We start from the raw sequence: 21,465 nt of genomic DNA, 5'->3' as shown, positions 1-21,465 counted from the left end.
AAGTGTGTTACATGACTACAGCCCCCATCATCCCTGATAGCTGAAGTGTGTTAAATGCCTACAACCCCCATCATCCCTGATAGCTGAAGTGTGTTACATGACTACAACCCCCATCATCCCTGATAGCTGAAGTGTATTACATGCCTACAGCCCCCATCATCCCTGATAGCTGAAGTGTATTACATGACTACAACCCCCACCATCCCTGATAGCTGAAGTGTGTGTTACATGTATACAACCCCCATCATCCCTGATAGCTGAAGTGTGTTACATGACTACAGCCCCCATCATCCCTGATAGCTGAAGTGTTACATGCCTACAACTCCCATCATCCCTGATAGCTGAAGTGTGTGTTACATGTATACAACCCCCATCATCCCTGATAGCTTAAGTGTGTGTTACATGACTACAGTTCCCATCATCCCCCTGATAGCTGAAGTGTTATTGTGCATATTATAAGATTATCACCTTCCTGATGACGCACGGTAAATGGTGCAAGCGGAGAAACCACCAAATTCAGTACCACATAAAAACATGCTACTAAATAAAACTACAGATTGCCCCACAGCCATGCAGGCTAAAAGATAAAAAAGTGTTAGGAGTGAGAATAGGGCAATTTTTTAAAGAACATTTATTTTAAATAAGGCAAACTTTAGTTTTAAAATAATATGGTCCGTACGGGCGCATCTCTATTCTTGTGGGTTTTTTTTAAATAAAATTTATTAAGTATCGAATTGGTATCGAGCATTGAAAAAAAAAAGTTGGTATTGGTATCGAACTCAAAATTCTGGTATCGTGACAACACTAGTACACATATGCAGGTAGGTTATATGTGTGTACAGGTACAATAAATAAGTGGTGTGCGGTTAGATCGCAGTTGTATGATCCCCTTTATCGGCTTTCTATCTGAAACACCCAAAATATAGTCTGTAACTTGGAATCTTCCTTTCTTTTCCTTCTTCCTGCAAGCTCTTTGCCACATTGCCGATCAGCCAACAACGTGACACTCACCTCCTGCTCTCAGGTTATTATTATTCTGTGTTACTAGTAAGAGGTACTCGCCCCAGGGATGAAGGAATTCTGCTGTAAAACCCAGGAGTGTGATTCCAAGAGTCTGACTGCAAACTTTACAGCTGGCACAATGCAGTCAGGCAGGTAATGCTCTTCTGGTAGTCACCAAACCCAGACTCCTCCATCAGACTCCAAGATAGAAGTGTGATCCATGACTGCACAGAACACGTCTCCTCTGCTCCAGAGTCCGATGGTGGCGGCTTTGCGCCCCTCCATCTGAAGTTCGGCATTGTGCTTGGCGGTGTAAGGCTTGCATGCAGCTGCTCAGCCATGGAAACCCATACCATAAAGACCTCAACAAGGTAGTTTTTATCTAAATCTATCTCTCCTTTTTTATTTATTTATCTATCTATCTCCTATCTATTAATCAATCAATCAATTATCTGTCTATCTATCTCCTATCTATCTATCTATCTATATATCTATCTATTATTTATCTATCTATCTCCTATCTATGCAAAAAGTACGAATCTCAAAACACGGGAATAGCCAGATATCCCTCTCTCCATAGAAGGAAGCCCATTGCCAAGGGGTGCCTCCTAGTGGGGAGAGCACCAAACCACCCTGATACGTAGTCCCTCAGATCCTCACTCTGTTGCGAACTTTGGGACCTAAATAGGGAAACACCAGGGTGGCCCCTGTTGCATATTTAAATTTTGTAGGGGACAATCAATGGAGACTCGTAAATGAGTACTCCATTGGAATTTTTCACTGTTCTCCCTGAGTTCAGTGATTGTTGTGTTTTGTTATCTATCTATCTATCTATCTATCTATCTATCTATCTATCTATCTATATATCTATCTCCTATCTATCTATCTACAGTATCTATCTCCTATCTATCTATATATCTATCTCCTATCTATCTATCTATCTATCTCCTATCTATCTATATATCTATCTATCTCCTATCTATCTATCTATCTATCTATCTATCTATCTATCTATCTCCTATCTATCTATCTATCTATCTATCTATCTACAGTATCTATCTATCTATCTATCTATATATCTATCTATCTATCTCCTATCTATCTATATATCTATCTATCTCCTATCTATCTATCTATCTATCTATCTTCTATCTCTCTCCTATCTATCTTCTATCTATATATCTATCTATCTCCTATCTATCTATATATCTATCTATCTCCTATCTATCTATATATCTATCTCCTATCTATCTATCTACAGTATCTATCTATCTATCTATCTATCTATCTATATATCTATCTCTCTCCTATCTATCTATATATCTATCTCCTATCTATCTATCTCCTATCTATCTATATATCTATCTATCTCCTATCTATCTATCTATCTATCTATCTATCTATCTATCTATCCAGGGCCGTTTTAATACATTGGTGGGCCCAGTGCACAGCCCTCAAGAGTGGGCCCCCCCCTTCCCTTTCGGCACATTGTATAATGTACTGAATTTGCCCCCACACTGTATCAAGAGCCCCAATACATACAGTAGTTACCTTATAACACTATTTCCACCATACAGTGATTACATATTACATAAAAACCGCTCTAAACAAAACAGAAAGATATCACCAATGATACCATTACATAATACCGCCACATCATGACCCCTAACACTACAACTCTATAACAGAGTGCAGTTACATCCAGTGACTCACCGGGGGCGTCTTCTCCGATCAGAGTCTGTCACCTTTTCTTTTTCTCTCCATCCAGCCTGGGCCACCTTGAAGTCTTCTCCTGGCTGTGAATCTTCTCTCCAGAATCTGCCAGACAAATATTTTAGGCTCCAACACATACAGTAGTTAGGTCCCTTGTACCCCTATACAGTAGTTACACCCCTCCGTACTCCTACATAGTTACACCCCCCTGTGCCTCCATAGTTTTAAGGTGTCCCTGTAGTATATAGCCCCTCATGTGCTCCTCCAGTTATATACAGCCCTCCTGTGTGCTCCCCCATTAGTATATAGCCCCCCTGTGCACTCTCCCCAGTAGTATATAGCCCCCCCTGTGCTCTCCCACAATAGTATATAGCCCCCCTGTGCTCTCCCCCAATAGTATATAGCCCCCCTGTGCTCCCCCCAATAGTATATAGCCCCCTGTGCTCTCCCCAATAGTATATAGCCCCCCTGTGCTCTCCATAATATATAGCCCCCCTGTGCTCTCCCCCATAGTATATAGACCCCTGTGCTCCCCAATAGTATATAGACCCCTGTGCTCCCCAATAGTATATAGCTCCACTGTGCTCCCCAATAGTATATAGCCCCCTGTGCTCCCCAATAGTATATAGCTCCCCTGTGCTCCCCCGTAGTATATCGCCCCTGTGCTCCCCCATAGTATATAGCCCCCTGTGCTCCCCCATAGTATATAGCCCCCTGTGCTCCCCCATAGTATATAGCCCCCTGTGCTCCCCAGTAGTATATAGCTCCCCTGTGCTCCCCAGTAGTATATAGCTCCCCTGTGCTCCCCAGTAGTATATAGCTCCCCTGTGCTCCCCAGTAGTATATAGCTCCCCTGTGCTCCCCAGTAGTATGTAGCTCCCCTGTGCTCCCCCATAGTATATAGCTTCCCTGTGCTCCCCATAGTATATAGACCCCTGTGCTCCCCAGTAGTATATAGTCCCCTGTGCTCCCCCATAGTATATAGCTTCCCTGTGCTCTCCCATAGTATATAGCTCCCCCATAGTATATAGCTCCCCTGTGCTCCCCCATAGTATATAGCTCCCCTGTGCTCCCCCATAGTATATAGCTCCCCTGTGCTCCCCCATAGTATATAGCTCCCCTTTGCTCCCCCATAGTATATAGCTCCCCTGTGCTCCCCCATAGTATATAGCCCCCTGTGCACCTCCATAGTATATAGCTCCACTGTGCTCCCCCATAGTATATAGCCCCTTGTGCTCCCCCATAGTATATAGCTCCCCTGTGCTCCCCAATAGTATATAGCCCCCTGTGCTCCCCCATTGTATATAGCTCGCCTGTGCTCCCCCATACTATATAGCTCCCCTGTGCTCCCCCATAGTATATAGCCCCCTGTGCTCCCCCATTGTATATAGCTCCCCTGTGCTCCCCAGTAGTATATAGCTCCCCTGTGCTCCCCAGTAGTATATAGCTCCCCTGTGCTCCCCCATAGTATATAGCCCCCTGTGCTTCCCCATAGTATATAGCCCCCTGTGCTCCCCAATAGTATATAGCCCCCTGTGCTTCCCCATAGTATATGCGCTCCCCTGTGCTCCCCCATAGTATATAGCCCCCCTGTGCCCCCCCATAGTATATAGCCCCCTGTGCCCCCCCCCATAGTATATAGCTCCCCTGTGCTCCCCCATAGTATATAGCTCCCCCTCCCATATAACATTGAAAAAAACAAACACTGTTACTCACCTAGGTCCACGCGTTCCTCTTCTCTTCCCTCCTGTGGCCGCACTTCCTGTGGTCACAAGAGGCTGCACTCCCCTTACCCTCGCGCCGACGCTCCAGTGACGTCGGGCGCTAGAGGGAGAGTGCGGCCTCTTGTGACCGCAGGAAGTGCGGCCACAAGAGTGAGTGACTGACAGGGAGGGAGCCAATGGCTCTCTCTCTGTCAGTGTCGCTGCTGCTGCAGCGCTGAAGCACCGCAGCAGCAGCGGGCGGGGGCAGCGGCAAACGGCGGGGGGGCCCTGCAGGGGGCGCCATGGAGGGGTAAGTAGATTACTCATCCATGGCGCTCCCCCCTGACAGGCTGGTGGCCGGAGCCCTGTGCGACCGCATTGGTCGCACATAGCAACGGCAGGCCTGCTCGGGGGGGCCCCTTTAACCAGTGGGCCCGGTGCACGTGCACCATGTGCCCTCTGGTTAAAGCGGCCCTGTATCTATCTCCTATCTATCTATCTCCTATCTATCTATCTATCTATCTCCTATCTATCTATATATCTATCTATCTCCTATCTATCTATCTATCTATCTATCTATCTATCTATCTATCTATCTCCTATCTATCTATCTATCTATCTATCTATCTATCTATCTATCTCCTATCTATCTATCTCCTATCTATCTCCTATCTATCTATCTATCTATCTATCTATCTATCTATCTATCTATCTCCTATCTATCTATCTATCTATCTATCTATCTATCTCCTATCTATCTCTTATCTATCTATCTCCTATCTATCTCTTATCTATCTATCTATCTAATCTCTTTCTATCTATCTATGTTCTATTATCTATATCTCATTCTATCTATCTATCTATTTATCTACTACCTATCTCCTATCTATCTATCTCCTATCTATCTATCTATCTATCTATCTATCTATCTATCTATCTCCTATCTATCTATCTCCTATCTATCTATCTATCTATCTATCTATCCATCTATCTCCTATCTATCTCTTATCTATCTAATCTTTCTATCTATCTACGTTCTATTATCTATATCTCATTCTATCTATCTATCTATCTTTCTATCTATCTATGTTCTATTATCTATATCTCTATCTATCTATCTAATAACCCCTGTAATCTCTTATCCTTTTCTCTCTTTACTTTTCTCCCCTCTTCTCCTTCCCTTCTCTCTCTCCTCTTATCCTTCTCCCCTTCTCTCTCCTCTCTTTCCTTTTCTCCCCTCTTCTCTCTCCTCTTCTCCTTATCCCCTCTTCTCTCTCCTCTTCTCCTTATCCCCTCTTCTCTCTCCTCTTCTCCTTATCCCCTCTTCTCCTCTTCTCTCTCCTCTCCTCTTCTTATCCCCTCTTCTCCTTCCCTTCTCCCTCTGCTCCTCTCCTCTTCTCCTCGCCGTGTTCTGTGCAGGGATCACGCCGGTCATGTGTTGTCGCCGCAAGGCACACTGGGACTCGTAGTTTTCTTCCCCCGCTGTAGCTGAGGCGTCTATAGGGACAGAAACTACAAGACCCAGGCGCGGTCCGCGGTCCTCTCCATGTCCTGACTCGGTGCTCAGCCAGTGTGTGGCAGCGATGTGGTGGCCGTGCCCAGGCTGCCAGGTGCTGCCATCTGCGGAGCCGTGCTGCGCTGTGCCCGGGGATAACACAGGTGGGTGAGGGGGCTCCTACAGGTGGTGAGTGGGCAGCTGGCATAGCCCTCCCCATCCTGTGCCGCCTATAAATCACTGGAGACCAGTGCTGCAGTGTTACTGCCCCATTAACCCTTTGCTTCTGTGCCCTCTATGATACAATGATGGGGACATCCTTAGAGGGGCCCCATAAGTTTTCCATCAGACAGAACTTTACATTGTGGTTCCTTAAAGGGGAAATCTAATGACAGTCCGCTGCCCTTCTGTATGACGGATCAGGAGATCGGTGATGTCTGACAGCGGAGCCCCATGGGTACGACCCGGAGCTTTCCCTGCCCGGATGGAATATCCCAATGTAATCCCAACCTGTGGATCACCTGACTGCTGAAGAACTACAACTCCCATCATCACCGGAATAAACTACAAGTCCCGAAGTCCAGGACGGCGCTGTTATGGGGCAGTGTTGCAGGATGGCGCTGTTATGGGGCAGTGTTGCAGGATGGCGCTGTTATGGGGCAGTGTTGCAGGATGGCGCTGTTATGGGGCAGTGTTGTAGGATGGCGCTGTTATGGGGCACTGTTATAGGATGGCGCTGTTATGGGGCAGTGTTGTAGGATGGCGCTGTTATGGGGCAGTGTTATAGGATGGCGCTGTTAGCTGTTATGGGGCAGTGTTGTAGGATGGCGCTGTTATGGGGCACTGTTGTAGAATGGCGCTGTTATGGGGCACTGTTGTAGGATGGCGCTGTTATGGGGCAGTGTTGTAGGATGGCGCTGTTATGGGGCAGTGTTGTAGGATGGCGCTGTTATAGGGCACTGTTGTAGGATGGCGCTGTTATGGGGCAGTGTTGTAGGATGGCGCTGTTATGGGGCAGTGTTGTAGGATGGCGCTGTTAGCTGTTATGGGGCAGTGTTGTAGGATGGCGCTGTTATGGGGCACTGTTGTAGGATGGTGCTGTTATGGGGCAGTGTTGTAGGATGGCGCTGTTATGGGGCAGTGTTGTAGGATGGCGCTGTTATGGGGCACTGTTGTAGAATGGCGCTGTTATGGGGCAGTGTTGTAGGATGGCGCTGTTATGGGGCAGTGTTGTAGGATGGCGCTGTTATGGGGCAGTGTTGTAGGATGGCGCTGTTATGGGGCACTGTTGTAGGATGGCGCTGTTATGGGGCACTGTTGTAGGATGGTACTGTTATGGGGCACTGTTGTAGGACGGCGCTGTTATGGGGCAGTGTTGTAGGGTGGCGCTGTTATGGGGCAGTGTTGTAGGATGGCGCTGTTATGGGGCAGTGTTGTAGGATGGCGCTGTTATGGGGCACTGTTGTAGGATGGCGCTGTTATGGGGCACTGTTGTAGGATGGTGCTGTTATGGGGCACTGTTGTAGGATGGCGCTGTTATGGGGCAGTGTTGTAGGATGGCGCTGTTATGGGGCACTGTTGTAGGATGGCGCTGTTATGGGGCAGTGTTGTAGGATGGCGCTGTTATGGGGCACTGTTGTAGGATGGCGCTGTTATGGGGCAGTGTTGTAGGATGGCGCTGTTATGGGGCAGTGTTGTAGGATGGCGCTGTTATGGGGCAGTGTTGTAGGATGGCGCTGTTATGGGGCACTGTTGTAGGATGGCGCTGTTATGGGGCACTGTTGTAGGATGGTGCTGTTATGGGGCACTGTTGTAGGATGGCGCTGTTATGGGGCAGTGTTGTAGGATGGCGCCGTTATGGGGCAGTGTTGTAGGATGGTGCCGTTTTGGGGCACTGTTGTAGGATGGCGCTGTTATGGGGCAGTGTTGTAGGATGGCGCTGTTATGGGGCAGTGTTGTAGGATGGCGCTGTTATAGGGCACTGTTGTAGGATGGCGCTGTTATGGGGCAGTGTTGTAGGATGGCGCTGTTATGGGGCACTGTTGTAGGATGGTGCTGTTATGGGGCAGTGTTGTAGGATGGCGCTGTTATGGGGCAGTGTTGTAGGATGGCGCTGTTATGGGGCAGTGTTGTAGGATGGCGCTGTTATGGGGCAGTGTTGTAGGATGGCGCTGTTATGGGGCAGTGTTGTAGGATGGCGCTGTTATGGGGCAGTGTTGTAGGATGGCGCTGTTATGGGGCAGTGTTGTAGGATGGCGCTGTTATGGGGCAGTGTTGTAGGATGGCGCTGTTATGGGGCAGTGTTGTAGGATGGCGCTGTTATGGGGCAGTGTTGTAGGATGGTGCTGTTATGGCGAAGTGTTGTAGGATGGCGCTGTTATGGGGCACTGTTGTAGGATGGCGCTGTTATGGGGCAGTGTTGTAGGATGGCGCTGTTATGGGGCAGTGTTGTAGGATGGCGCTGTTATGGGGCAGTGTTGTAGGATGGCGCTGTTATGGGGCAGTGTTGTAGGATGGCGCTGTTATGGGGCACTGTTGTAGGATGGCGCTGTTATGGGGCAGTGTTGTAGGATGGCGCTGTTATGGGGCAGTGTTGTAGGATGGCGCTGTTATGGGGCAGTGTTGTAGGATGGTGCTGTTATGGGGCAGTGTTGTAGGATGGCGCTGTTATGGGGCAGTGTTGTAGGATGGCGCTGTTATGGGGCAGTGTTGTAGGATGGTGCTGTTAGCTGTTATGAAGAAGTGTTGTAGGATGGCGCTGTTATGAAGCAGTGTTGTAGGATGGTGCTGTTATGGGGCAGTGTTGTAGGATGGCGCTGTTATGAAGCAGTGTTGTAGGATGGTGCTGTTATGGGGCAGTGTTGCAGGATGGCACTGTTATGGGGCAGTGTTGAAGGATGGCGCTGTTATGGGGCACTGTTGTAGGATGGCGCTGTTATGGGGCACTGTTGTAGGATGGTGCTGTTATGGGGCAGTGTTGTAGGATGGTGCTGTTATGGGGCACTGTTGTAGGATGGTGCTGTTATGGGGCAGTGTTGTAGGATGGCGCTGTTATGGGGCAGTGTTGTAGGATGGCGCTGTTATGGGGCAGTGTTGTAGGATGGCGCTGTTATGGGACACTGTTGTAGATGTCTGGATTATTGTACTCGTCTGATTTCTCTCCAGGTCGGCCATGGCTGATCCTGATGTTCCCCTCGCTGTAAGCTCCATATGTGATATGTACATTTGTTTTCAGGAGCCCTTACAGACTGATGGAAGAGTCCGCACAGGGTGTAGCCGCTGATGTCAGACAGATGACCCCCACCGCCATGGAGGTAACATATGTTTTGTTCATAAATAATAATAATAATAATAATAATTACATGTTCCACAGCACTCTACAATTCTATTATATTCCATTATTGTTGATGCTTAAGCTCTTAAAGGGGTACTTTAAAGATTTTTTTTTAATCAGCTGGTCCCACAATGTTATTCAGATTTGTAATTTACTTCTATTTGAAAATCTCAAGTCTTCCAGTACTTATCAGCTTCTGTATGTCCTGCAGGAAGTGGTGTATCCTTTCCAGTCTGACACAGTGCTCTCTGCTGCCACCTCTGTCCATGTTAAGAACTGTCCAGAGCGGGAGAGGTTCTCTATGAGGATTTGCTGCTGCTCTGGACAGTTCTTGACTTGGACAGAGGTGGCAGCAGAGAGCACTGTGTTAGACTGGAGACAATACACCACTTCCTGCAGGACATACAGCAGCTGATAAGTACTGGAAGACTGGACATTTTTAAATAGAAGTAATTTACATATCTGTATAACTTTATGACACCAGTTGATTTGATTTTTTTTTCACTGGAGTACCCCTTTAAGAATATATACCTTAAAGTGTACCTAATATCATAAAAAACTTTTGACATGCCACAGAGACATGTCAAAAGTTTTGATCGGTCTGCGTGTGAGTGTTCAAACCCGTACCAATTGGGGGAACGAGTGGGGAGAGGACCGTGCTGCAACATTTCGCAACTTGTCTTCTTCTCCTGATATGCTGCTCTTTCCCTTTTTATTATTGACAGCTGGTTGACTAGGTTATCGACCACCACTCTGCTCTAAAAGCAGTGGTATATATATATATTGTATGGAATGTATATACACTATTGGGGAGATTTATCAAACATGATGTAAAGTGAAACTGGCTCAGTCGCCCCTAGCAACCAATCAGATTCCATATATTATTTTCCAAAGAGTCTGTGAGGGATGAAAGGTGGAATCTGATTGGTTGCTAGGGGCAACTGAGCCAGTTTCACTTTACATCATGTTTGATAAATCTCCCCCAATATTTTTATGCATTTATATTAAAGCTATATATATACTCCAGCCAGACCACTGCTTTTAGAGCAGAGTGGTGGTTGGTAAACTATACAATGAGCTGTCAGCAATGGGAGGAAAGAAGCTGCCAGTGGGCTTATCTTCTTTGGGGCCCAAGCTGGCTCTGTACTCTCCAACCAAAATGGGGTTGTAGTGTTATAAGGGGGTCTAAGTGGTCTACAAATTGTGGCCCTCCAGCTGTTGTGACACTACAACTCCCAGCATAGTGCATTCTGGAGGAATAGCATGGCTCGGCGTACATTGTCACACTTACTTGAACGTCTGCATTGTTGTTTTAGTGATATAAAATTTTATTCGTCTTACAGGAAACCTTAAAACCGGAGGAGGCCACTGTCTGTTTTTCAGTAGAAGAGCTGGACTCCTTAGAAGATCGTGAAAAGGAACGTTGTAAAAATACAGAGATCAAGATTCACCAACGTCCAAACTTAGTGGGTGAGGGGCGCTGACTCTTGTCACTGGTCAAACCTTACTGAATAGCAGAAGAGACCACCCATGTTTAGTCTTTCACTACGTTTATGCCGCCTTAAATGAGGGCAGCATAAACTAGTGACAGAAATGCTGAACAGATCGCTCTATTACTTACATCATTCTGTTTAACAGTTCTCCTAATATGCAGGAGAATAGGATGCTTGCCACACCCCTCCCTCTGCCCTCCAGCTGCTGATTGATAGATGACTGCCTATCTACAGCATGGATAGATAACTGCCAATCAGCAGCTGGTGGGTGGCCTTTTCTGCTTCTCATGAATATCCAGGACTACTGGGCTCATGCACATAATGGAGAGGACTACTTATTCTCCATATTATTCAGGAGGAGATCTCTGAATCAGCTGCACAGAACAATGTAAGTGATACATCATTCTGTTCAGCTTCCCTGTCACTTTTTTTTTGCTACCCTGACACCATAAACCTACTGACAGAGTCTCTTTAATTTCTAAATTAAGCTGTGCCTTTCCCTTCGTGGCAGGCGTCAATGGGCATACTCTGCTCCTGGCCATTTAACCCCCTATATGCTGTAGTCAATAGTGACCAAAGCATCTACATGGTTAGACAGATACAGAGGGTCCCTGCAGTGGATGTTGTGAAGACCTTCATTATAGGACTCCTGCTTCACTGACCAGAGGCAGGGTCTAATAGGAGATCATTAAAATTACAGCACATTGCAGTATATTAGTATTGCAGTGTACTGTGGAAAAATTGCAGATCACCATGCAAAAAATGAGCCCTACCGATCTGCAGACTAGGCTGAAAACACCTATTGCAAAGGCGGTGTCCTTGCCTAATAAGAGCTCATGGCTTAAAGGGATCCTGCTGCCAGGTTTGAAATAGGTGACAGGTTCCCTTTAAAGAGGACCTGTCACCCCCCGTGCCGGGGTGACAGGCTCCTGACCCCCCGTTAGAGCCCCCTATACTCACCTAATCTCGACAGGTCCCGCTTCTGAAGATGGTCGGGTGACGGAGATCTCAGCAGCTGCAGCCCGGCGCGCGCGCTGAGAGATGAGTCCAACACCCATAGAGAATGACAGGAGAGTCCGACGCTCCGTCATCCTCTATGGGTGTCGGACTCATCTGAGGAGCGCACACGCCGGGCTGCAGCGGCTGAGATCTCCGTCACCCGACCATCTCCAGAAGCGGGACCCGGCGGGATTAGGTGAGCATAGGGGGCTCTAATGGGGGGTCAGGAGCCTGTCACCCCGGCACGGGGGGTGACAGGTTCCCTTTAAGTAGCATTGAGTAGAAAGATGGACGCATCCTAGAACGCCAACTATCTAAATTGTTGGCTATGAACATGCAAGGAGCTAAAAGAGTCCAACAGCATCCAATGGTTGAAACCGTCTTCAAAGTTTATTAAGTTTTCCAAATACATTTGTGCAACGTTTTGTATCCCTAAGGTGTTTTTTTTAACACTTCTTTAATAAAGTTATATAACTTTGTAATGTAACTTTATTAAAGAAAATTTTATATTTTTCACTTTTAGACTGAGCAGCTACTGTATTATCCAACACAACCTCTCAGCTCCCACCAATGGCTGTGTCAAGAACTGCAGGGTTGCTCAAGCCCTGGTCTTGGCACAGTTGTGTATCACTAGCCACCCTTGATGCCTATACAATGTATGTTAGATGGACATGCAGCTCAAACTATTTCTTTCCAAATATAGTCAAGAGTGTAGTCTGGACTGCCCCCTCACAACTGTTATTATGGTAATTAAGGAGGCGGTCCAGACTACACAGCCAGACTACCGTGCAAGACCAGCTAATGTTTTTATTTCAGTGTCTTCTTCATAGCTAATATTAGTATATTACAGATGTGTTCAGTTCAGCTTTAAATGAGAACTCTGGGCAGGCCACTTTTTTTCAATTCGGGGAGGAGGTGGGTGAAAACAAAAACATCCTCTCACCTCCCCGGCTCCAGCACTGGCGCCTGCAGTCTGCTGCTCCAGTCCCCGGCCACTTCCTGGTGGTGAAAAGTAACTTGGGGCGTGATGGGGCAGGCCCGCTCACCTGCTGAATGGCTAAGTGGGCCTACCATGTCATGTCCCATGTCCCCTCTCACCACCAGGAAGCGTCCAGGGACGGAAGGAGTGGACTGCAAGCGTCAGTGCTGGAGCCAGGGAGGTAAGTGAATGTTTCTGTTTCAGAGTTCTCCATATATATATATATATATATATATATATATATATATATTATGAACTGACATCTGTACAGCAGTATGTGCACCTGTCTGCTCCTCTTACATCACTTTGTTGTATTCAGGACAGCCGGTCTTGGCATTTCTTTTTTCTGCTTGGCATGCACCGTGTTACATTGTGACTAGGTGTTCAGCATGCCTTGTGGTTATTCGGACCAGTAGGTGGCGCTCTAACTACATAGATAGCACAATGTGAAAACCAGCAGAGCAGTTAAAGTAAAAAATATCACTTTAATTTTTTTTCCTTCTCTTCTGCTGCAGGCTGCTATGGACACTTAGCAGTGCGGCTTCATTCAGGTGATACAACGCTGCTCGGGTCCCGCTGATGCCCATTTGACCTCTTCTCATTAGCTGCGGGCAGGCCCGAAGTCTGACTTATCAATGCATTTCTATGAGAGCGCTCTCATAGTGATGCATTGGAGACCCTGACTGCTGGTCTTAAAAATCAGTGGGTAATGGAAAGGCTCAGAAAAACAGAAGAGCCATGAAGTCACCACCAGCGGTACCCATACAGTGCCGTACCACCAGAATGAAGCTGTGCTGCTTAGAGGAACAGAGTGGCACCTGTCAACGAACCACCTAGATGCTGCGGCTGCTATTGACCACAGTATCCAGGGGGTTAAACTGCCCCAAAGTCTGACTCGGATGCTGCTGGCAAGTGTCTACTGTAATACACAGCTGCCATATGCTGCAGGTGGCGTGGGCTAAGCGCACTTCTGTTGTCCCCACCACATTCCCAATGTACATGTATATGTAAATGTAGGAAGGGGTTAAATACGTTGTATGAGATTACAAAAAACATGGCCGCTTTCACTCTAGATTAGCTGTAAATGAATGAATGAATGAATGAATGAAAATAAGCTGCAGTACCATAGACAGCCTATACTAAGAGGGGCGCTGTGCTGGGAAACTATACCAGAAGACCTCCATATCTTATAATCTTCTTCTTCCATGTAATATACTTATGAGGGCCTCATGTGAAATCCAATACTCCATCTTGTACCAGGTTACCTGTACGTGAAACCAGAGACCGTGCCCAAAATTCATCGCGGGGAGGAGCTGTGTGTGAGCAGTGACCTGTACACGCCCAGGAGGAAACAGAGCGCCCAGCCTTCCCCAGGTATGGCGGTATCTCTGCTTGCTGTCAGCTAAGCAAAGATTGTCCCTCAGAGCCCCCGAAAAAGCTGTATTGCACAGTTATTATCTTGTGGTGCATTGCTAACCCCTTAATGACCAGAACTTAAGGGTCCTTAAAGGGGTACTCTGCCAATTTAAAAATGTTATTCATGTCCTTGCATAGAAAATATTAGTCAATAAATACTGCTTCACTTGTATAACCCAACACCGCACTGCACAATTACATACTGCTCCAACGCTGCACCGATATACACCTCTCCTCCTGTATAACCCAACACCACACTGCACAAATACATACTGCTCCACCTGTATAACCCAACACAACGCTGCACCAATATACACCTCTCCTCCTGTATAACCCAACACCACACTGCACAATAACATACTGCTACACCTGTATAACCCAACACCACGCTGCACCAATATACACCTCTCCTCCTGTATAGCCCAACACCACACTGCACAATTACATACTGCTCCACCTGTATAACCCAACACAACGCTGCACCAATATACACCTCTCCTCCTGTATAGCCCAACTCCACACTGCACAAATACATACTGCTCCACCTGTATAACCCAACACGACGCTGCACCAATATACACCTCTCCTCCTGTATAGCCCAACTCCACACTGCACAAATACATACTGCTCCACCTGTATAACCCAACACGACGCTGCACCAATATACACCTCTCCTCCTGTATAACCCAACACCACACTGCACAAATACATACTGCTCCACCTGTATAACCCAACACGACGCTGCACCAATATACACCTCTCCTCCTGTATAGCCCAACACCACACTGCACAATTACATACTGCTCCACCTGTATAACCCAACACCACACTGCACAATTACATACTGCTCCACCTGTATAACCCAACACCACACTGCACAATTACATACTGCTCCACCTGTATAACCCAACACCACGCTGCACCGATATACACCTCTCCTCCTGTATAACCCAACACCACACTGCACAATAAGATACTGCTCCACCTGTATAACCCAACACCACGCTGCACCAATATACACCTCTCCTCCTGTATAGCCCAACTCCACACTGCACAAATACATACTGCTCCACCTGTATAACCCAACACGACGCTGCACCAATATACACCTCTCCTCCTGTATAACCCAACACCACACTGCACAATTACATACTGCTCCACCTGTATAACCCAACACCACGCTGCACCACTATACACTTCTCCTCCTGTATAGCCCAACACCACACTGCACAATTACATACTGCTCCACCTGTATAACCCAACACCGCACTGCACAATTACATACTGCTCCACCTGTATAACCCAACACCACGCTGCACCGATATACACCTCTCCTCCTGTATAACCCAACACCACACTGCACAATTACATACTGCTCCACCTGTATAACCCAACACCACGCTGCACCACTATACACTTCTCCTCCTGTATAGCCCAACACCACGCTGCACCAATATACACCTCTCCTCCTGTATAACCCAACACCGCACTGCACAATTACATACTGCTCCACCTGTAAAACCCAACACCACACTGCACAAATAAATACTGCTCCACCTGTATAACCCAACACCACGCTGCACCGATATACACCTCTCCTCCTGTATAACCCAACACCACACTGCACAATTACATACTGCTCCACCTGTATAACTCAACACCACGCTGCACCAATATACACCTCTCCTCCTGTATAACCCAACACCACACTGCACAATTACATACTGCTCCACCTGTATAACCCACCTGTATAACCCAACACCACACTGCACCAATATACACCTCTCCTCCTGTATAACCCAACACCACACTGCACAATTACATACTGCTCCACCTGTATAACCCAACACCGCACTGCACAATTACATACTGCTCCAACGCTGCACCGATATACACCTCTCCTCCTGTATAACCCAACACCACACTGCACAATAACATACTGCTACACCTGTATAACCCAACACCACGCTGCACCAATATACACCTCTCCTCCTGTATAGCCCAACACCACACTGCACAATTACATACTGCTCCACCTGTATAACCCAACACAACGCTGCACCAATATACACCTCTCCTCCTGTATAGCCCAACTCCACACTGCACAAATACATACTGCTCCACCTGTATAACCCAACACGACGCTGCACCAATATACACCTCTCCTCCTTTATAGCCCAACACCACACTGCACAAATACATACTGCTCCACCTGTATAACCCAACACTACACTGCACCAATATACACCTCTTCTCCTGTATAACCCAACACCACACTGCACAAATACATACTGCTCCACCTGTATAACCCAACACCACGCTGCACCAATATACACCTCTCCTCCTGTATAACCCAACACCACACTGCACAATTACATACTGCTCCACCTGTATAATCCAACACCACACTGCACAATTACATACTGCTCCACCTGTATAACCCAACACCACGCTGCACCGATATACACCTCTCCTCCTGTATAACCCAACACCACACTGCACAATAAGATACTGCTCCACCTGTATAACCCAACACCACGCTGCACCAATATACACCTCTCCTCCTGTATAGCCCAACTCCACACTGCACAAATACATACTGCTCCACCTGTATAACCCAACACGACGCTGCACCAATATACACCTCTCCACCTGTATAACCCAACACCACACTGCACAATTACATACTGCTCCACCTGTATAACCCAACACCACGCTGCACCACTATACACTTCTCCTCCTGTATAGCCCAACACCACACTGCACAATTACATACTGCTCCACCTGTATAACCCAACACCGCACTGCACAATTACATACTGCTCCACCTGTATAACCCAACACCACGCTGCACCGATATACACCTCTCCTCCTGTATAACCCAACACCACACTGCACAATTACATACTGCTCCACCTGTAAAACCCAACACCACACTGCACAAATAAATACTGCTCCACCTGTATAACCCAACACCACGCTGCACCGATATACACCTCTCCTCCTGTATAGCCCAACACCACACTGCACAAATACATACTGCTCCACCTGTATAACCCAACACCACGCTGCACCGATATACACCTCTGCTCCTGTATAACCCAACACCACACTGCACAATTACATACTGCTCCACCTGTATAACCCAACACCACGCTGCACCAATATACACCTCTCCTCCTGTATAACCCAACACCACACTGCACAATTACATACTGCTCCACCTGTATAACCCAACACCACACTGCACCAATATACACCTCTCCTCCTGTATAACCCAACACCACACTGCACAATTACATACTGCTCCACCTGTATAACCCAACACCACGCTGCACCGATATACACCTCTCCTCCTGTATAACCCAACACCACACTGCACCGATATACACCTCTCCTCCTGTATAGCCCAACTCCACACTGCACAAATACATACTGCTCCACCTGTATAACCCAACACGACGCTGCACCAATATACACCTCTCCTCCTGTATAGCCCAACACCACACTGCACAATTACATACTGCTCCACCTGTATAACCCAACACTACACTGCACCAATATACACCTCTCCTCCTGTATAACCCAACACCACACTGCACAATTACATACTGCTCCACCTGTATAACCCAACACCACGCTGCACCACTATACACTTCTCCTCCTGTATAGCCCAACACCACACTGCACAATTACATACTGCTCCACCTGTATAACCCAACACCGCACTGCACAATTACATACTGCTCCACCTGTATAACCCAACACCACGCTGCACCGATATACACCTCTCCTCCTGTATAGCCCAACACCACACTGCACAATTACATACTGCTCCACCTGTATAACCCAACACCACGCTGCACCGATATACACCTCTGCTCCTGTATAACCCAACACCACACTGCACAATTACATACTGCTCCACCTGTATAACCCAACACCGCACTGCACAATTACACACTGCTTCAACGCTGCACCGATATACACCTCTGCTCCTGTATAACCCAACACCACGCTGCACCGATATACACCTCTCCTCCTGTATAACCCAACACCACACTGCACAAATACATACTGCTCCACCTGTATAACCCAACACCACGCTGCACCGATATACACCTCTCCTCCTGTATAGCCCAACACCACACTGCACAATTACATACTGCTCCACCTGTATAACCCACCTGCCAGAGAGCAGAGGGAAACATCAGGCAGCTATTGCACATTGCGTACAGGCATGTTTTTGCCCTAACACAATGCCCACAACATGCTCCCACTTCCTCTCATCTCAAAAAGAAAAAGTAAGTAGGCAGATGTGGAGCACTGGAGATCAAAAGAGGTAGAAGCTTTTCTGCTTTCTGGATAACCCCTTTAAGTTACCTTCTATGAAAAGGATAGGGAATAACAAGCTGATCAATGGGGGCTGACCCCTGGAACCACACCAGTCCCTAAAACAGAGACATAACTCCCCAGAATGAATGGAGCACGCTGTAAGGACCAGTTCACATGGAGTAAAACTGGCGGATTCCCCCGCTGCCAGTCTCCGTGTCATACTGGCAGTCTATGGGCAGCTTGCATGCCTCCTCTCTCCACGCAGAAGATTGGACATGTCTATCAGAGCGGAAATAGGAGACGCGCAAGCCTCCCATAGACTGCCAGTATGACAAGGAGGCTTGTGGGATTCGGAATTCCGCCAGTTTTATTCAGTGCGAACTGGCCCTAAATGTCATTCTGTATGGGGCTGCAGAACACAAGTACAGAACTCAGAAAAGTTCTGGGGCCCCATAGAGAATAAATGGAGCGCGTTGCGAGTGTCATTCTGTGTGGGGCTGCTGAACTCAGAACAGTTTGGGGGCCACATAGGGAATAAGTGGAACCCATGAAGTAACTGCAGTCAGGAGCTGATCTTTCCTGTATCTTTCTGCCATTCTCCAGGACGATCCACTGCAGATACCCAGAGACCTTCATCAAGAGCCCGGAGAAAACAGGACAGATGTACAGCCGGCTTCCCGGAGGAGTCAGTGTCTAGTCGAAGAGAGAGTCCTGTAGAGATGGAAGACCTACCATCCAAGGAGCAGGATGACAGCGCTGAGACCGTAGAGGGACAGAGAGACCGAGCGCCCCCAGTACACACATGTAGTGAGTGTGGGGACTGCTTTGAGGAGCGATCAGCTTTTCTAGAACACAAAGCAGGCCATACCGAGGAAAGAAACTTGGTCAAACATGATAGGAGCCTAACCCCTACCAGACATCAAGGAGTCCAAACGGGTGACCGTCTCAGATGTAGGAAGCATGTCACATACAAACCAGACAAAATCGTAGCCAAGAGGACTCGGACAGAACCAAAAACTTACATTTGCAAAGAATGCGGCAAGAGTTTCACCCAAAACGCCAGCCTGATCGTCCATAGACGGACCCATACAGGAGAACGGCCTCACACCTGCAAAATATGCCTGAAGAGCTTCATAAGTGGCTCCTACTTGGTGATGCACCAAAGAGTCCACACGGGAGAGAGGCCGTATGCCTGTAATGACTGCGGTAAGAGGTTCATCAGCAGCTCCAACCTTATCATCCACCAGCGGGTCCACACCGGTGAGAAGCCGTATCTCTGCACGGAATGCGGCAAATGTTTTGGCCACAGCTCCCATTTGGTGAGACACCAGAAGGTCCATACGGGAGAAAGACCTTTCACCTGTGCAGAGTGCGGAAAGTCCTTCTCTCGAAGTTCCCACTTGGTCAGACATCAGACCATTCACATGAGGGGGGCAGCGAACCCAGCTGTGTGACCTTCTGCAAACCTTCTGGAGAACTTACGCCAACCAGTTTTGAGCACTTTGACTGTATTACTGATGGACGACCCTTTTTAGATGTTGTATATTTATCGTTGTATTGTTGTGCAAATACGGTAGACATTCGTGGAGAAGGTGGACAGGGGGTGTCACTTGTTTTTAGACACCATCTATAAGCAATGACAAGCCAAACTGGGCAAAATGAAAGGTGGTTCTGACCCATTTGAGTCATTTATTGTTCTTTGCATCTTGAACTTTCTCTGCTGCTGTCTCTCCATTTAAGACGACCTATGTCCTAACGCACACCTAGGATGCTGTCTGTCCATTTAGGACAACCTATGTCCAAGCACACACCTAGGATGCTGTCTCTCCATTCAGGACAACCTATGTCCAAACACACACCTAGGATGCTGTCTCTCCATTTAGGACAACCTATGTCCAAGAGCACACCTAGGATGCTGTCTGTCCATTTAGGACAACCTATGTCCAAGCACACACCTAGGATGCTGTCTGTCCATTCAGGACAACCTATGTCCAAACACACACCTAGGATGCTGTCTCTCCATTTAGGACAACCTATGTCCAAGCACACACCTAGGATGGTGTCTGTCCATTTAGGACAACCTATGTCCAAGCGCACACCTACGATGCTGTCTGTCTATTTAGCACAACCTGTGTCCAAGCACACACCTAGGATGCTGTCTGTCCATTCAGGACAACCTATGTCCAAGCACACACCTAGGATGCTGTCTGTCCATTTAGGACAACCTATGTCCAAGCGCACACGTAGGATGCTGTCTGTCCATTTAGGACAACCTATGTCCAAGCACACACCTAGGATGCTGTCTGTCTATTTAGCACAACCTGTGTCCAAGCACACACCTAGGATGCTGTCTGTCCATTTAGGACAACCTATGTCCAAACACACACCTAGGATGCTGTCTGTCCCTTCAGGACAACCTATGTCCAAACGCACACCTAGGATGCTCTCTGTCCATTTAAGACAACCCATGTCCAAACGCACATCTAGGATGCTGTCTGTCCATTTAGGACAACCTATGTCCAAACGCACACCTAGGATGCTGTCTGTCCATTTAGGACAACCTATGTCCAAACACACACCTAGGATGCTGTCTCTCCATTTAGGACAACCTATGTCCAAACGCACACCTAGGATGCTCTCTGTCCATTTAAGACAACCCATGTCCAAACGCACATCTAGGATGCTGTCTGTCCATTTAAGACAACCCATGTCCATACACACACCTAGGATGCTCTCTGTCCATTTAGGACAACCTATGTCCAAACGCACACCTAGAATGACAAAGAGCGGAACTTGTTCTAGACAACCCTGTGTTACCATGACGCTATAGGTAAATTACATCACTCACCATTGGTGGTTAATGGTCATCAGATTATCGACAGTATAGTCGTTGGCTCCTCTTGTGTTCCTCAGCAATTTTACCATTTGTGTCTCTAACACAAGGTCACATGGTTTTGGAAAGTTGCTTTGTATCCAAAGCCTTGCATAAACAGGGT

At 47.3% G+C, this 21,465-nt stretch overlaps 1 protein-coding gene and 1 long non-coding RNA gene across 2 annotated transcripts in view; one reads left to right on the top strand and one right to left on the bottom strand.

Moving 5' to 3' along the window:
* LOC138771226 (uncharacterized) overlaps positions 1-21,465 on the bottom strand; it is a 45,230-nt gene that overhangs the window by 3,578 nt on the left and 20,187 nt on the right. The window lies entirely within an intron of this gene.
* Positions 1,185-20,144, top strand: LOC138771221 (zinc finger protein 551-like). The gene is made up of 5 exons (XM_069950784.1): positions 1,185-1,373; positions 9,149-9,227; positions 10,591-10,717; positions 13,979-14,092; positions 19,073-20,144. Exons 1-5 carry the CDS (start codon positions 1,342-1,344, stop codon positions 19,921-19,923), a joined length of 1,203 nt encoding a protein of 400 aa, XP_069806885.1. The 5' UTR covers positions 1,185-1,341; the 3' UTR covers positions 19,924-20,144.

Source organism: Dendropsophus ebraccatus, chromosome 13 (genome assembly GCF_027789765.1).
Source record: "Dendropsophus ebraccatus isolate aDenEbr1 chromosome 13, aDenEbr1.pat, whole genome shotgun sequence".
Classification (NCBI taxonomy): domain Eukaryota; kingdom Metazoa; phylum Chordata; class Amphibia; order Anura; family Hylidae; genus Dendropsophus; species Dendropsophus ebraccatus.
The sequence above is the reverse complement of the archived record's forward strand: the minus strand, read 5'-3'. Positions and strand labels throughout refer to the sequence as shown.

Excerpts from the sequence above, each read along its gene's own strand:
- LOC138771221 (XM_069950784.1), top strand. The coding sequence starts at position 1,342 with ATGGAAACCCATACCATAAAGACCTCAACAAG. Across the intron at positions 1,374-9,148 it reads ACCATAAAGACCTCAACAAG|GAGCCCTTACAGACTGATGG; the intron begins GTAGTTTTTATC and ends ATTTGTTTTCAG. Across the intron at positions 9,228-10,590 it reads TGACCCCCACCGCCATGGAG|GAAACCTTAAAACCGGAGGA; the intron begins GTAACATATGTT and ends TTCGTCTTACAG.